Source organism: Macaca thibetana, chromosome 20 (genome assembly GCF_024542745.1).
Source record: "Macaca thibetana thibetana isolate TM-01 chromosome 20, ASM2454274v1, whole genome shotgun sequence".
In the NCBI taxonomy this organism is placed as follows: Eukaryota; Metazoa; Chordata; class Mammalia; order Primates; family Cercopithecidae; genus Macaca; species Macaca thibetana.
The window spans coordinates 60,310,275-60,325,608 of record NC_065597.1 but is presented as its reverse complement, the minus strand read 5'-3'; the positions used below and the strand labels follow the sequence as shown (position 1 = coordinate 60,325,608).

General features: G+C 46.2%; 1 protein-coding gene across 3 annotated transcripts in view; it reads right to left on the bottom strand.

Annotated features, from left to right (window-relative positions):
* MYH11 (myosin heavy chain 11) overlaps window positions 1-15,334 on the bottom strand; it is a 152,697-nt gene that overhangs the window by 128,639 nt on the left and 8,724 nt on the right. For 2 of the 3 annotated variants that reach the window (XM_050774054.1, XM_050774056.1), the window contains exon 2: window positions 5,121-5,482. In XM_050774054.1, coding sequence (XP_050630011.1) covers window positions 5,121-5,465 — 345 coding nt within the window. In that variant the 5' untranslated portion in view covers window positions 5,466-5,482. Of the gene's footprint in view, window positions 1-5,120; window positions 5,483-7,676; window positions 7,772-15,334 lie in introns of those variants that run through there. The other variant, XM_050774055.1, reaches the window with a different exon arrangement.

The window sequence follows — 15,334 nt, the reverse complement described above, 5'->3', positions numbered from 1 at the left end:
AAGCCTATCACCCCAGAAGCCCTTTGCATGGGTAGTCACCCTGCCCCTGGACTCACACAGACCTTGTCTGAATCCCAGCTCTGCCCACTTTCCAGTTATGGGACTGAGCACATCTAAGCCTCAGCATCCTCATCTTTTTTTTGTTTGTTTGAGTCTCACTCTGTCATCCAGGCTGGAGTGCAGTGGAGCAATCTCATGCCTGTAATCCTAACACTTTGGGAGGCCGAAGCAGGTGGATCGCTTGAGTTCAGAAGTTCAAGATCAGTTTGGGCAATACAGTGGGACCCCACCTCTACCAGAAACACAAAAAAATTAGCAGGGCTTGGTGCTACGTGCCTGTAGACCCAGCTACTCAGAAGACTGAGGTAGGAGGATCTCTTGAGTCCCAGGAGGCAGAGGTTGCAGTGAGCTGAGATCATGCCACTGTACTCCAGCCTAGGCAACAGAGTAAGACCCCATCTCAAAAGAAAGAAAAAGGAAAAAGAAAGAAAGAAAAAAAGAGAGAGAAAGACAGAAAGACAGACAGACAGAAAGAAAGAAAGAGAAAGAAAGGAAGAAAAAGAAAGAGAATTCGAGGCAGATAGAACTCAGCCAAAAGACAGCGTTCAGAAGACCAAGGGGCCCTTAGGACCAGGCGTCAAAGCTGTGCTCCCCTCCAGGTATGCCACAAATGCTCTTCCGCAGTTTAGGTAGATTGGACATTGCTGAGCCCAGAACCTGCATCTCTAAGATAAGGAGACAAGCTCCTCTGGCTTCTATATAGACTCTTCTAGATCCAAGAGGACAAGAGGTCTGCCAGAACCTTCTCAAAGGCCCATCGTTTGAGACAAGCCTTGCAGAATGGAGGAGAAAAGTTCATCTTCATCACAGAGGGCAAAGTCATGCATGCCAGACCACGGACCTGGCATCACTTCACCACCCGCCTATTCACAAGAGTCATGCATGTTGCTATTATGAGCTGGGAGAGTAACTTACTGTGCTCCCCCACCCCGACCCCTTTCCTTCTTTATCTTCTCTGTCATGGACAACGGTTTCTATTAAGCAATTAAATTGACCAGAAAGGAACAAGAGAAGAGTGGGGCCATCATCACAAGGCTGAAAGGATTTTAATCTAATCTGTCTAGAGAAGCACAGCAGGAATGTGAAACTTTGATTCATTTATTTTTAATCTGCTGTCAGAAGATATTTTGAGTCTCAGGACCTTCATATGCCCCTTATTATGTTTTTTTCTGATTTCTATTTGAGGACAGCAGGTGAGATGAATACATAGGTCTGTCCTGAAACTCCCTAGATGGAGATGATATGTCTTAGATGGAAGACCTGGGCCCCAAAGAGTCCAATTTTCCCTCTAGCTCCCTACAGACGGGCCTCTTTAGAAACATCCAATATACTGACTGGTCACGGTGGCTCAGGCCTGCGATCCCAGCACTTTGGGAGGCTGAGACAAGTGGATCAACTGAGGTCAGGAGTTGGAGACCAGCCTGGCCAACATGATGAAACCCGTCTCTACTAAAAATACAAAAATTAGCCAGGCATGGTGGCACATCCCCACAATCCCAGCTACTCGGGAGGCTGAGGCAGCAGTGAACCAAGATCGCTCCACTGCATTCCAGCTGGAGGAGCAAGAGTGAAGTTCCATCAAGAAAGAAAGCAAGAAAGCAAGAAAAAGAAAGACAAAGAAGGAGAAGGAAGGGAAGGAAGAAAGAGAAAATGTCTAACATACCAACATCCCCAGATCAATAATATTTCCATACAAACAGTGCCACAGACAAAAGACGTCCCCTACTTAAGAAGGTAAAGATACACTCACAGAACTGCACCTCGGCTTCCTCCTCTAAAAGGGGCAAACATTTTCAACTCAGTGGATGTTGTGTTAAATAAAATAAAACGTGTCAAGGTACAGCACTTGAGTTGGAGAACATATTCAATAGTTATGGCTGGGCACAGTGGCTCACACCTGTAATCCCGGCACCGTGAAAAGTCAAGGCAGGAGATGGCTTGAGGCCAGGAGTTTCAGACCGGCCTGGGCGATCTAGTGAGATCCCAGTCTCTACAAAAGTTGTTTTTTGTTTTTTTTTTTTTAATTAGCCAGGTGTGGTGGTGCACGCCTGTGGTCCACAGCTACTCAGGAGGCTGAGGTGAGAGGATCACTTGAACCCAGGACTTGGAAGCTGTAGTGAGTTATGATGGAACCACTGCACTCCAGCCTGGATGATGGAGTAAGCCCCCATCTCAAAAAAAAAAAAAAAAAAAAAAAGTCATGAGTTGCTCAGTTGCTCACTCTTACCATTTGAGTCTTTAAAAAGCCACCGTAACCCCTTCTGAAATGCCTATAAGAACAGTGGAAAAATGGCCTATCCCCATGACAGATTCTACACTACCCCTTAAAAGGGGTACCTTTGGGGCTGCCTGAGATACATTACACAAGTCAGCACTGAGCATTTCCAAACGGAAAAAAGAGCAAGTCACTAAACTGTGTGCCCAATAGGCTTTTAAATATGTAAACATATATCAGGCTCACAAAGAGACAATGCACAGCGTCTCTGGTTAAGGACTAATTTTTCCGTTCTGTGTTCACTATGCTTTCTGAATTCTCCAAGTGTTCCACAGTGAACGTGTCTTAGTTTCCTAATTAGGAAAAAAATGTGCAGGACACTTTTAGAGATGACAAGGGGCTTTTTGTAATTTTCACTTGGCAAAAGGTACAGACCAGGACCAAAGGGACAGAAGGACGCCAAGTGATGGGAGAAGAACATCTGACTAGTAAAATCAAAAGTGATCATGACCACAGCAAAAACCCATCTAATAACACTTAACATTTTCAGTGCCTACACTTAACATGCAGCAGGAAGTGTGTTAAGTGTTTTGTCTTTAGAGTAACCCACTCCATGAGGCTAGTACTATTTAAAAAAAAAAAACAAAAAACAGACAAGGTCTGGCTCTGTCACTCAGGCCAGAATGTAGTGGCACAATCACAGCTCACTGCAGCCTTGAACTCCTGGGCTCAAGTGATCCTCCTGCCTCAGTCTCCCTGAGTAGCTGGGATTATGGGTACACACCACTGCGCCTGGCTAATTTTTTTTCTTTTTTTTTTTTTTTTTGCAGAGATGGGGTCTTGCTATGTTGCCCAGGCTGGTCTCAAACTCCTGGGCTCAAGTGATCCACTTGCCTCAGCTTCCCAAAGTGCTGGGATTACAGGCATGAGCCACTACGCCCGGCTCCCAAGAGGCTGGTTCTATTCTTGCATCCATTTTACAGAAAAGGAAATAAAGCTTCAGAGGCATGAGGTAACCTGCTCAAGGGTGAGCAAAGCCCTTTCAGAGAGAAGAGATTGACATAGGCTGGGTTAGGTAACCTCTGTGCACCGGTCTGGCGTCATGGGGATATCAATATCCTTCTTGTGCTAGAGAGCTGATCCAATCCCACAATGGACCCATGCCCCACAACGTCACACTCCAAGCCCCAATCATCTAGTCCAGGCAGTCCAACAGAACTTTCTATGATAATGGGAACATTCTGCACTTATGCTACGCAGTACGCCCGCCACTAGCCACAGGTGGCTATTGACTACTTGACCCAGGGCCAACACAACGAAAGAAATAAATTTGTTATTTTTTATTTTCTTTTATTTATGTACTTATTTAGAGATGAAGTTTTGCTCTTGTTGCCCAGGCTGGAGTACAATAATGCGATCTTGGCTCACTGCAACCTCCGTCTCCAGGGTTCAAGCGATTCTCCTGCCTCAGCCTCCCAAGAAGCCAGGATGATAGGCGCATACCACCATGCCCGGCTAATTTTTGTATTTTTAGGAGAGACGGGGTTTTACTATGTTGGCCAGGCTGGTCTAGAACTCCTGACCTCAGGTGACCCACCCATCTTGGCCTCCCAAAGTGCTGGGATTACAGGTGAGAACCCATGTATCCAGCCAATAAATTTTTAAATTTTTCTTTTTTTTGAGATGGAGTTTCGCTCTTATTACCCAGGCTGGAGTGCAATGGCACAATCTTGGCTCACTACAACCTCTGCCTCCTGGGTTCAAGCAATTCTTCTGCCACAGCCTCCCAAGTAGCTGGGATTACAGGTGTGCATGACCAAGCCCGGCTAATTTTGGTATTTTTAGTAGAGATGGGGTTTCATCAAGTTGGCCAGGCTGGTCTCGAACTCCTGGCCTCAAGTGATCTACCCGCCTTGGCCTCCCAGAGTGCTGGGATTACAGGCATGAGCCACCATATCTGGTCGTTTCTTTTAATTAATTTAAATCTAAATTTAGTTAGCCACAAGTGGCCAGTGGCTACCATATTGTGCCATCTCTAGTCCACTCTGATCTGCAAGTCTACCTAAAAGAGTCCTAGGATCAATCTGAACATTCCCCTCTGTAACAAGGAAGGCCTCCCTACAACCTAGCCACATCCTCATGTCTCTTACCCACCTGGCTGCCAAGATAAACCAGCCTTTCCAAAGCGGTTATGAGCTCTTTACTTTCAAGAGGAAGGAAGGACAGAGCGATGCCCAGGAAATCTATTGAGAGTTTGTCATATGTCTTGGCACTTGGCATATGTGATAACATGGGATTGTCACACCTCCTGTCTGTAATGAGGGTGATTATTTCCATTTTACTGATAGGAAAACCGAGGCTTCAACAGGGGAAATAACCTGTTCAAGGGCTGAGCTGTGAAGCTACGTTGGAATGATGCCACCTCATCTTGCAATCTCCCTTGATCAAACCGTCAGCCTCCCAACACATTTCTTTCTTTTTTTTTTTTTTCTCTTGAGACAGAGTCTTATTCTGTCACCCAGGCTGGAGTGCAATAAAACAATCTCACTGCAACCTCCACCTCCTGGGTTCAAGCAATTCTTCTGCCCCAGCCTCCCCAGTAGCTGGGATTACAGGTACACACCACCACACTCGGCTACTTTTTGTATTTTTAGTAGAGACACGGTTTCACCATGTTGGCCAGCGTGGTTTCGAACTTCTGACCTCTGGTGATCTGCCCACCTCGGCCTCCCAAAGTGCTGGGATTACAGGCATGAGCCACTGCACTCGGCCCTCCCAACACATTTCTAATGCCTACTTTCCTTATGAGGCCAGGAGTAGGTACCTGACTGCCAGCAATACTCACATATATTAGCCCTGAGAAGTACCGCTCCCTCAGGTTGTGTAGCACGGAGGCTTCGTTGAGGCATGTCAGCTCCGCCATGTCCTCCACCTTGGAGAACTTGGGTGGGTTCATCTTCTGGATGTCATCTTTCCCAACCGTGACCTTCTTGCCGTTCTCCACCAGCTCCACAACCACCTCATCCCCCTTCTCCTCCTTGATGCTGGCTGCCTCGAAGCCCTGCTTCTCCGAGGGGACCCAGACGAGTCTCTTGGCGGCCCAGTCAGCCTGGGCCACCGGGCTGTTGATGAAGTTTTTGTCCACAAAGAGGAACTTCTCATCGTCACTGAGTTGGCCCTTTTGTGCCATGGTGCCTTGTTGGTCCCCTGTGGAATAAGGTAACAGGGTCAGAATCAGACCACAACTAAGCCCTGAAGACAGATGAACCACTCACCTTGCCCTGCCTAGGAACTCGGTCTGCAGAGACATCCCACCAAGTACAAAGACCTGAAGTGTTGTGTATGTGGTCAGAGAACAGAGACCACCCAAAGGCCCTTCAAAAAGGGATGTGTGTCATCGCCTAGAATACCAAAAGTCAAACAACACAAACGTCCATCAACATAGAGCTGGATAAGCCATGCTATTTCCATACCGTGAAATACTACCCAGTGGTTAAGAGGCAGGAAGTAGGGCTGGGCAAGGTGGCTCACACCTGTAATCCCAATACTGTGGGAGGCCGAGGCAGGTGAATCACTTGAGGCCAGGAGTTCAAGACCAGCCTGGCCAACATGGTGAAACCCCATCTCTAATGAAAATACAAAAATTAGCCAGGTGTGGTGGCATGCACCTGTAATCCCAGCCACTTGGAAACTGAGGCAGAATTGCTCAAACCCGGGAGGCAGAGGTTGCAGTGAGCCAAGATAGTGTCACTACACTCCAGCGTGGGGGACAGAGCAAGATTCCATCTCAAAAAAAAAAAGAAAAAAAAAGAAGCAGGAAGTATGTCTACACATGCTGATATGGGAAGATAGTCAAGTCTAACTGTTCACTGCAAAATAAGAGTCCTCAAGTGATAAAACATAGAATTACCCAGATCGCTTGAGCCCAGGAGTTGGAGACCAGCCTAGGCAACATGACAAAACCCTGTCTCTACAAAAAATACAAAAAATTAGCCAGGCATGGTAGCGCACACCTGTAGTCCCAGCTACTTTGGAGGCTGAGGTGGGAGAATCACCTGAGCCTGGGAAGTCAAGATTGCAGTGAACCAAGATCAAGCCACTGCACTCCAGCCTAGGTGACAGAGTGAGACTATGTCTTAAAAACAAACAAACAAACAAACAAGCAACCCAATGTATATAATTGGAATACGACTCAGTAAAAGGAAAGAAATGATGCAATAAAATAAATGAGTCTCAAAAGCATCATATGCTTAGTGAAAAAAATCAGAAAGGCCACATGCTGTATTATTCCTTCAATATGAAAAGCTATTAGGCTGGTGCAAAAGTCAGTGTGGTTATTGTGATTGAAAGTAATGGCAGCCGGGTGCCGTGGCTCACACCTGTAATCTCAGCACCTTGGGAGGCCGAATTGGGTGGATCACCTGAGGTCAGGAGTGCAAGGCCAGCCTGGGCAACATGGTGAGACCCCCGTCTTTACTAAAAATACAAACATTAATGGGGATGTGGTGGCACACACCTGTAGTCCCAGCTACTCAGGAGGCTGAGGCGAAAGGATTGCTTGAACCCAGGAGGTGGAGGCTGCAGTGAGCTGAGATCACCCCACTGCACTCCAGCCTGGGCGACAGAATGAGACTCAGTCTAAAAAAAAAAAAAAAAAGTTATAGCAAAATAGAAAACGCCTACCTATGGTGACAGGCAATCAAGAGTTGCCAGTGGAGGCCATGCACGGTGGCTCACACCTGTAATTGCAGCACTTCGGGAGGCCAAGACAGGGGAATCACTTGAGGTCAGGAGTTTGAACCAGTCTGGCCAATGTGGTAAAACCCCATCTCTACTAAAAATACAGAACTTAGCTGGGCGTGGTGGTGCACACCTGTAATCCCAGTTACTCGAAAAGCTGAGGCAGGAGAATCGCTTGAACCCGGGAGGCAGAGGCTGCAGCAAGCCGAGACTGCACCACTGCACTCCAGCCTGGGTGACAGAGTGAGACTCCGTCTCAAACAAACAAAAAAAAGAGGAAAGGAACTGATTGGTAAGAGGCACAAAAGAAGTACAAAAGAGGTGAGAGGCCCCACCTTTCAGGGTGGTAAAAGCATCTGCCGTGGTTATGGTGGTGCTTACAAGACTGTATACATTTGTCAAAACTCATTAAGAATGTTCTGCATCCCTATAGGATGACTAAAGTGAACGATAAAATATTACATAGTTTCAAAGAGCTAGAAGGACATTGAATGTTCCCAACACAAAGAGAAATGTCATCACATAGGAAGTAGCAAAGTAAATAAAAGAAATGGTAACTGCTTGAGATGATGGATGTGCTAATTACCCTGATCTTATCTCCCCACACATTATATGTATTAATATCAAAATGTTACTAAGAGCTGGACTCAGTGGCTCATACCTGTAATCCCAGCACTTTGGGAAGCTGAGACAGGAGGATCCCTTGAGGCCAGGAGTTCAAGACCAACCTGGGCAACTTAAGAAGACGCTGTGTCTGTACAAAAGATTAAAAATTAGCCGGGCATGGTGGCACATGCCTATGGTTCCAGCTACTCAGGAGGCTAAGGCGGGAAGATGGCTCAAGCCCAGGAGGTCAAGGCTGCAGTGAACCGTAATCAAGTCACTGCACTCCAGCCTGGGCGACAGAGTGAGAACCTGTCTCAAAACCAACCAACCAACCAACCAACCAATTAAAAAAACCATTATAGACCCCATGAACATGTATGATCATTTGTCAATTAAGAAATAAATCTTTTAAGTTGAAAAAACTCACTCAAGCTATACACTTAAAAAAACGTGAATTTAAGTTGGTGAGTTTTACTTTATATAGATTATGCCTCAATAAAGCTGATTAAAATATTTGTCATAAAATATTTGTCTTCATTTTATATGCTCGTGTGTACATTTCTAAAAGTCTAGAAAATTGCATACCAAAATATTATACTAGGGTTCTAGCTGGCCAAATATGAGACAGTTTGAATATCAATAAGAAAAATAATTGTATGTCCATCACCCCAATACCCCAAAAAGGGTTGAAAGACAAATATATTTAAATCTATATGTTCAAAATGGTTTTTGTTGTTGTTATTGTATGAGATGGAGTCTTGCTCTGTTGTCTACACTAGAGTGCAGTGGCGCAATCTTGGCTCACTGCAACCTCTGCCTCTCAGGTTCAAGTGATTCTCCTGCCTCAGCCTCCTGAGTAACTGGGATTACAGGCACGCACCACCACACCCGGCTAATTTTTGCATTTTTAGTAGAGACAGGGCCTCACCAAGGTGGCCAGGCTGGTCTCAAACTCCTGACCTCAAGTGATCCACCAGCCTCGGCCTCTCAAAGTGCTAGGATTGTGGGCATGAGCCACTACACCCAGCCCCGAATGCATTATTTTTTAAATGGGTACAGAAAGTGGGGTGGAAATGTGAAAATCTTGATTCTGCCTTTTCTATACGAATTGTTCCTTAGGGTAACTAGATTGAAAAGGAGAAACCTCTCTCGATGGAAGATTAGGTTGTTAGATGTCCTTTCTACATGGGAAGCCCATTGATGATAGATTCACGTTATCTGTCCTGTTATGCAGATGTGTTTATGAGAAGAGGGACAGAGACAACTCGCTCAACAGGCCTGTCCAGCCCCCTGTTCCTGACTCTCTGACCACAGCTGCAGGGGCTGTCCTGGAAACGCTGGTTCACAGCCCCTTTCACCTCTTGCTGCTGGGCTTCAAAGAACTGAGTTGCTGGCTAAGTGAGGACGTACGGCCACCAGGATTTTTGTGCGGTTGACATCCCTCCTTCAGGAGGGAATTCACAGCTCCTTTCAATTCACTGATAATCCCCACGCTTGGGCCCCACATTCCACAGAGACAGAATAAAGACCCAAGTCCCACTACTGGATCCCTAGAGCTGAGCAGCCAACTCCTGAAACCCAACCTTTTGGGTGATGGAGATTTTGCAAGACAGAATGGGAGTGGAAGATATTCCAATCCCTATTTTCTTTATTTCAGGGCTGACAATAATAATTAAAAAACTAATTGAAAAAACCTGCAGCTGGGTGCGGTGGCTCATGCCTACAATCCCAGCACTTTGGGAGGCTGAGGCAGGTGGATCACCTGAGTTCAGGAGTTCGAGACCAGCCTGGCCAACATGGTGAAACCCCATCTCTACTAAAAACACAGAAAGTAGCCAGGTGTGGTGGCACATGCCTGTAATCCCAGCTACTCGGGAGGCTGAGGCAGGATAATCACTTGAACCCAGGAGGCAGAGGTTGCAGTGAGCCAAGATTATGCCATTGCACTCCAGTCTGGGCAGTAATAGCGAAACTCGGTCTCAAAAAAACAAACCTGGAAGCTGATTTGCTCAGAGGAGATTTTCTGCTGGGAGACCTGATATAGTAGCTGATGAAAAAAAGTGGTGGCCAGGAGTGGTAGCTCACACCTGTAATCCTAGCACTTTGTGGGGGCTGAGGTAGGAGGACTGCTCGAGGTCCAGAGTTTGAGACCAGCCTGGCCAACATGGTGAAACCTGCTCTACTAAAAACACAAAAATATTAGCTGGGCATGGTGGCAGGCACCTACAGTCCCAGCTACTGGGGAGGCTGAGGCATGAGAATCACTTGAATCCAAGAGGCGGAGGTTGTAGTGAGCTGAGATCGCGCCACTGCACTCTGGCCCAGGCAACAAAGAAGACTTAAAAAAAAAAAAATTGTAAGAAAAGAAGAAAAAAGGCAGAGAAATGAGGAAATCCTATCTAAATCTGAATAATCACTTCAGATATCCAGAAAGAGAAATACAGATCTGGTAGACAACATGCTTTGTCCTAGGTTTAACAAAAAAGCCTTCCTGCATTTTAACATCATTGTTGCATTTGGCTTAGCTCATAGTAAGACCAACAGTGTCCTGCCCCTGACTCCACTTACCCTATCTTAAAAAAGACTCCCTTCTACATGGAAGAATTCCAGCGAATACATGGAGAACAATAAAACTAGGATGTAACTGTTTGTAAAACTCTAATAAGATAGTAGGTCTCAAGCTGGGCGCAGTGGCTCACACCTGTAATCCTAGCACTTTGAGAGGCCCAGACGGGCAGACCACCTGAGGTCAAGAGTTTGAGGCCAGCCTGGGCAACATGGCAAAACTCTGTCTCTACTAAAAAATACAAAAATTAGCCGGGCATAGGGGTATGCGCCTGTAATTCCAGCTACTCAGGAAGCTGAGGCAGGAGAATTACTTGAACTCCAAAGGTGGAGGTTGCAATGAGCTGAGATCATTCCTCTGTACTCCATCCTGGACAACAGAGCAAGACTTTGCAAAGAAAGAAAGAAAGAGAGAGAGAGAGGGGTAGGGAGGGAAGAAGGAAGGAAGGGAGGGAGGGAGGGAGGGAGGGAGGGAGGGAGGAGGAGGGAGGGAGGAAGGAAGGAAGGAAGGAAGGATGGAAGGAAGGAAGGAAGGAAGGAGGGAAGGGAGGGAGGGAGGGAGGGAGACCGGAAGGAAGACAGGAAGACAGACAGGCAGGCAGGCAGGCTGGCTCTTGGCAAAGGCTACCTGTAATTGCTAAAACTGTTAGGCCAATGGGGCTCACATTTCCTGGTGCATTAGCTTCTGAGTCAGTAGGACTGGGATGAGGCCCAAGAGTATGCATTTCTAACCAGCTTCCGGGTGATAATGATGATGCTGCTCTAGGGTCCCCACCATAAGACTGACTATATCAGATGAAGAGCTGCTGTGGAATTTTATAAGGGATGGGTCCGCCTGACATCACCTAAATCTACTAATTAACCCTAACATCACAAAAAGAGAAAACTGACTAGACATTATAAACATTACATGCCTGCAGATGGGACATCACAGGAAGTACCATTACCACTAATGACATATTCTTGCTAAAAAGAAAAGGGGATGGAGATGGGGGATGCAGGTGATGAAGCCTCTGGATCTAACGCCTGTCTATGGAAAATGCAAGGCACAGGAGAGCATGTTAAACAATGCAATAAAATCCCAAAGGTGAGAGACTGCGCTCTGTCACCCAGCTAGAGTGTAATGGCGGGATCTTGGCTCACTGCAATCTCTACCTCCTAGGTTCAAGCAACTCTCCTGCCTCAGCCTCCCGAGCAGCTGGGATTACAGGCGCACACCACCATGCCTTGCTAATTTTTGTATTTTTAGTAGAGACAGGGTTTCACCATATAGTCCAGGCTGGTCTCAAACTCGTGACCTTGGGTGATCTGCCCACCTCAGCCTCTCAAAGTGCTGAGATTACAGGTGTGAGCCACCATTCTTGGCCAGGACTCTGTTTCTTTAACAAATAAATACAAACAAAAAGGAGAGGAACCTATAGATTAAAAAATAATTGAAAGAAAAGAAGCTGGCAGTGGCTCACATGTATAATCTCATATTTTGGGAGGCCAAAGCAGGAGGATTGCTTAAGCCCAGGAGTTTAAGACCAGACTGGGCATTATAGCAAGATCCCATCCCTTAAAAAAAATCAGCCAGGCGTGATGATGCATGCCTGTAGTCCCAGCTACTAGGAGGCTGAGGCATGAAGGTTGCTTGAGCCCAGCAGTTTGAGGCTGTAGTGAGCTATGATTACATCACTGCACTCCAGCGTGGGTGACAGGGTGAGACTCTGTCTCAAAATAAATAAATAAATAAAGGCCGGGCGCGGTGGCTCAAGCCTGTAATCCCAGCACTTTGGGAGGCCGAGACGGGCGGATCACGAGGTCAGGAGATCGAGACCATCCTGGATAACACGGTGAAACCCCGTCTCTACTAAGAAATACAGAAAACTAGCCGGGCGAGGTGGCGGGCGCCTGTAGTCCCAGCTACTCGGGAGGCTGAGGCCGGAGAATGGCGTGAACCCGGGAGGCGGAGCTTGCAGTGAGCGGAGATCCGGCCACTGCACTCCAGCCTGGGCGACAGAGCGAGACTCCGTCTCAAAAAAAAAAATAAAGATAAAAAAATAAAAAAAATTTTAAAAAAAAGGAAAAGAAAAAAAAGAAAAAGCCACAGAGAATGAAAACATTTCATAAATATAGAGCATTTTCATTAGCCTAAAAGATCTTTCTGAGCCTTTAAATAAATTGCAATTTCATTGGTGCTGGCAAAATTGGATTGGTTGCCTCATCTTGAGAGGTAAGATAACCTGTAGTCGTGAAAAGACACCCAGATTTTGCAATCAGATGCGAATTCAAACATGACTCTGCCACTGCAGAATGCACGCTTCTGGGCGACTCACATAGATTTCTGAGACTGAAACTTACCATCTGTTAATACTGGGGGCCTAATGAGTGCCCTACAGAGCTGCCATGAGGTTTAGATGAAACTCTCTACACCAAGCCTGTCTAACCTGCAGCCCACAGGCTGCACGCGGCCCAGGATGGCTTTGAATGCAGCCCGATACAAATTCATAAACTTTCTTAAAACAGTATGAGATTTTTTTTGCGATTTTTTTTTTTTTTTTTTTAACTCATCGGCTATCATTACTGTTAGCGTTATTTTATGTGTGGTCCATGACACTTCTTTTTCCAGTGCAGCCCAGGGAAGCCAAAAGATAGGACACCCCTGGTCTACACCATGTACCTTCTGTTTCTACACCCTTTCCCACTTCCTATGACTCTAAGCCACTTCTCTCATTCCTAACCAAGAGCATTTACTACTGTTGGATGTTTTAATTATGTTTATTTCTGGACAGCCATAGTCACAGAAGTGGCTCAATACGATACGTGTTCCTTTAATAGTGTAACCAAGGTTAGTTTAAACAGGCAGCATAATAGAAAATGCGACAAAGTATTCAATAATTCCTTGATAATGTCTTGTTTCTTAAGATGTTGCAGCAGATTGTGTGTGTGTGTGTGTGTGTGTGTGTGTGTGAGAGAGAGAGAGAGAGAGAGAGAAAGAAACTGGAGGATGCATAAGAGAAATGGGAGGATTTAAAGATGAAATAAGATTCACCACAAGTAGGCCAGGTGTGATGACTCACACCTGTAATCCCAGAACTTTGGGAGGCCGAGGTGAGTGGATCACTTGAGTTCAGGAGTCTGAGACCAGCTTGGCCAACATGGTGAAACCTTGTCTCTACTAAAAATACAAAAATTAAAAATTATCCAGGAGTGTGTGCCTGTAGCCCCAGCTACTGGGGAGGCTGAGTCAGGAGAATCACTTGAACCTGGGAGGTGGAGGTTGCAGTGAGCCAAGATCATACAACTGCACTCCAGCCTTGGTGACAGAGTCAGACTCCATTTCAAAAAAAAAAAAAAACCAGAAATGTCAGAGCCGGGACCTGAACCTGCATCTCATTCTGGAGTCTGTGTGGTTCTGCTTTCACATAAGGTGGGTGGCCTTGTCAGATGCCCATAAAGGAATCCATCCTTTAAGACACCTGGCGCAGTGCCTGACACATTACAAACACCCAAAATAGGACTCGAATCAGGTGAAGTAAACTACAGCTCCACACCACAAAAAAGGACGTCTCACAACACACGCTTGAGCAAAAGAAGGTGGTCACAAAAAGCACAGGCTGACTGTTGAACTGAAGTCCAAAACCAGGCAGGCTACATCCACAGTGACAGAGCTCAGATAAGGAATGAATGAGCCTTGGGGGTGCAGTGATTGCAAGGACAGAACGTGATGGGGACTGGAGAGGGTTGATGCTCTAGATCTTCATCTGAATGCCAGCCCTATGAGTGTTCACTTCCCGAAAATTCATTGAACTGCATGGCTCACGCCTGCAATCCCAGCACTTTGAGAAGCCAAGGTGGGAGGATCACGAGCCCAGGAGTTCAAGACCAGCCTGGCCACACACAGCAAGACCCATCTCTAAGTAATTACCTGAGTGGAAGACAGAGGTAGGAGGATAACTTGAGCCCAGCAGGTTGAGACCAGCCTGGTCAACATGGTGAAACCTTGTCTCTAGCAAAAATACAAAAATTAGCTGGGTGTGATAGTGTGCACCTGCAGTCCCAGCTACTCAGGAGGCTAAGGTGGGAGGAACGCTTAAGCACAGGACGTCAAGGATGCAGTGAGCCATGATTATGCCACTGCACTATAGCCTGGGTGACAGAGACCCCCATCTAAAAATATATACATATATCCTCTCAAAAACTCATCAAGCTGCACACCCATGGTGTGTGGACTTTTTTGGTTGTAAAGTACACTTCATTTTCCTTCCCTCTTATCTTTGTGGTAAAATACAGCTAACATTCACCACCTCAGCCACTTAAATGCAGTTCAGTAGCATTAAGTATATTGATATTATTGTGCAGTAATTAAGAGTTTGTGCAGATGGTAGCCAATTACATCCCAAGAGGGATAGGAGAATGTTTCATTTGTTCTAAGCACCATAACAAGTAAAGTGGACTATTTTTTTTTTTTTTTGAGACATGGTCTTGCTCTGTCTCCCAGCCTGGAGTGCAGTGGCATGACCTCAGCTCACTGCACCTTCCATCTCCCAGGCTCAAGTAATCCTCCCACCTCAGCCTCCCAAATAGTTGGGACTACAGGCACCTGCTACCATGCCCAGCTATTTTTCTGTATTCTTTGTAGAGACGGGGTTTCACCATGTTGCCCAGGCTGGTCTTAAACTCCTGACCTCAAGTGATCTTCCCTCCTCGGTCTCCCAAAATGCTGGGATTACAGGCATGAGCTTCTGTGCCCGACCCTAAATGGGCTCTAATTGCCATGTTGATGAGTTGCCTTAAAAGTCAGAAAAAATAGCAAAACATACAACAGAAAAATAAAAAGACACGTACATCTCCATTGCCCGGGACCCTGTCTAACCTCAGACTTAAAAACACAAACAAGATCAAGTGCAAAGATTCAGTCTCTGTCCAAAAAAGGAGGGCTTGGAGCAGGCTGGCTTCCTTCTGGCTTTGATGTCGCTGACAGTTACGACGTGCAAAATCTGCTTTGGTCAAAAGACAGCAAGATGGGGGATGAGAAGCTTGGACTCACGCTAGAATGCTGTTTTCCATAGCATGCTCCTTGGAACCCTAATTCCCTGAAGTATCTGGGCTGGGGTGGAGCCGGGGAGGCTGAGAAGCTCTTCCAACAGTGGGGCAGTCAAGGTC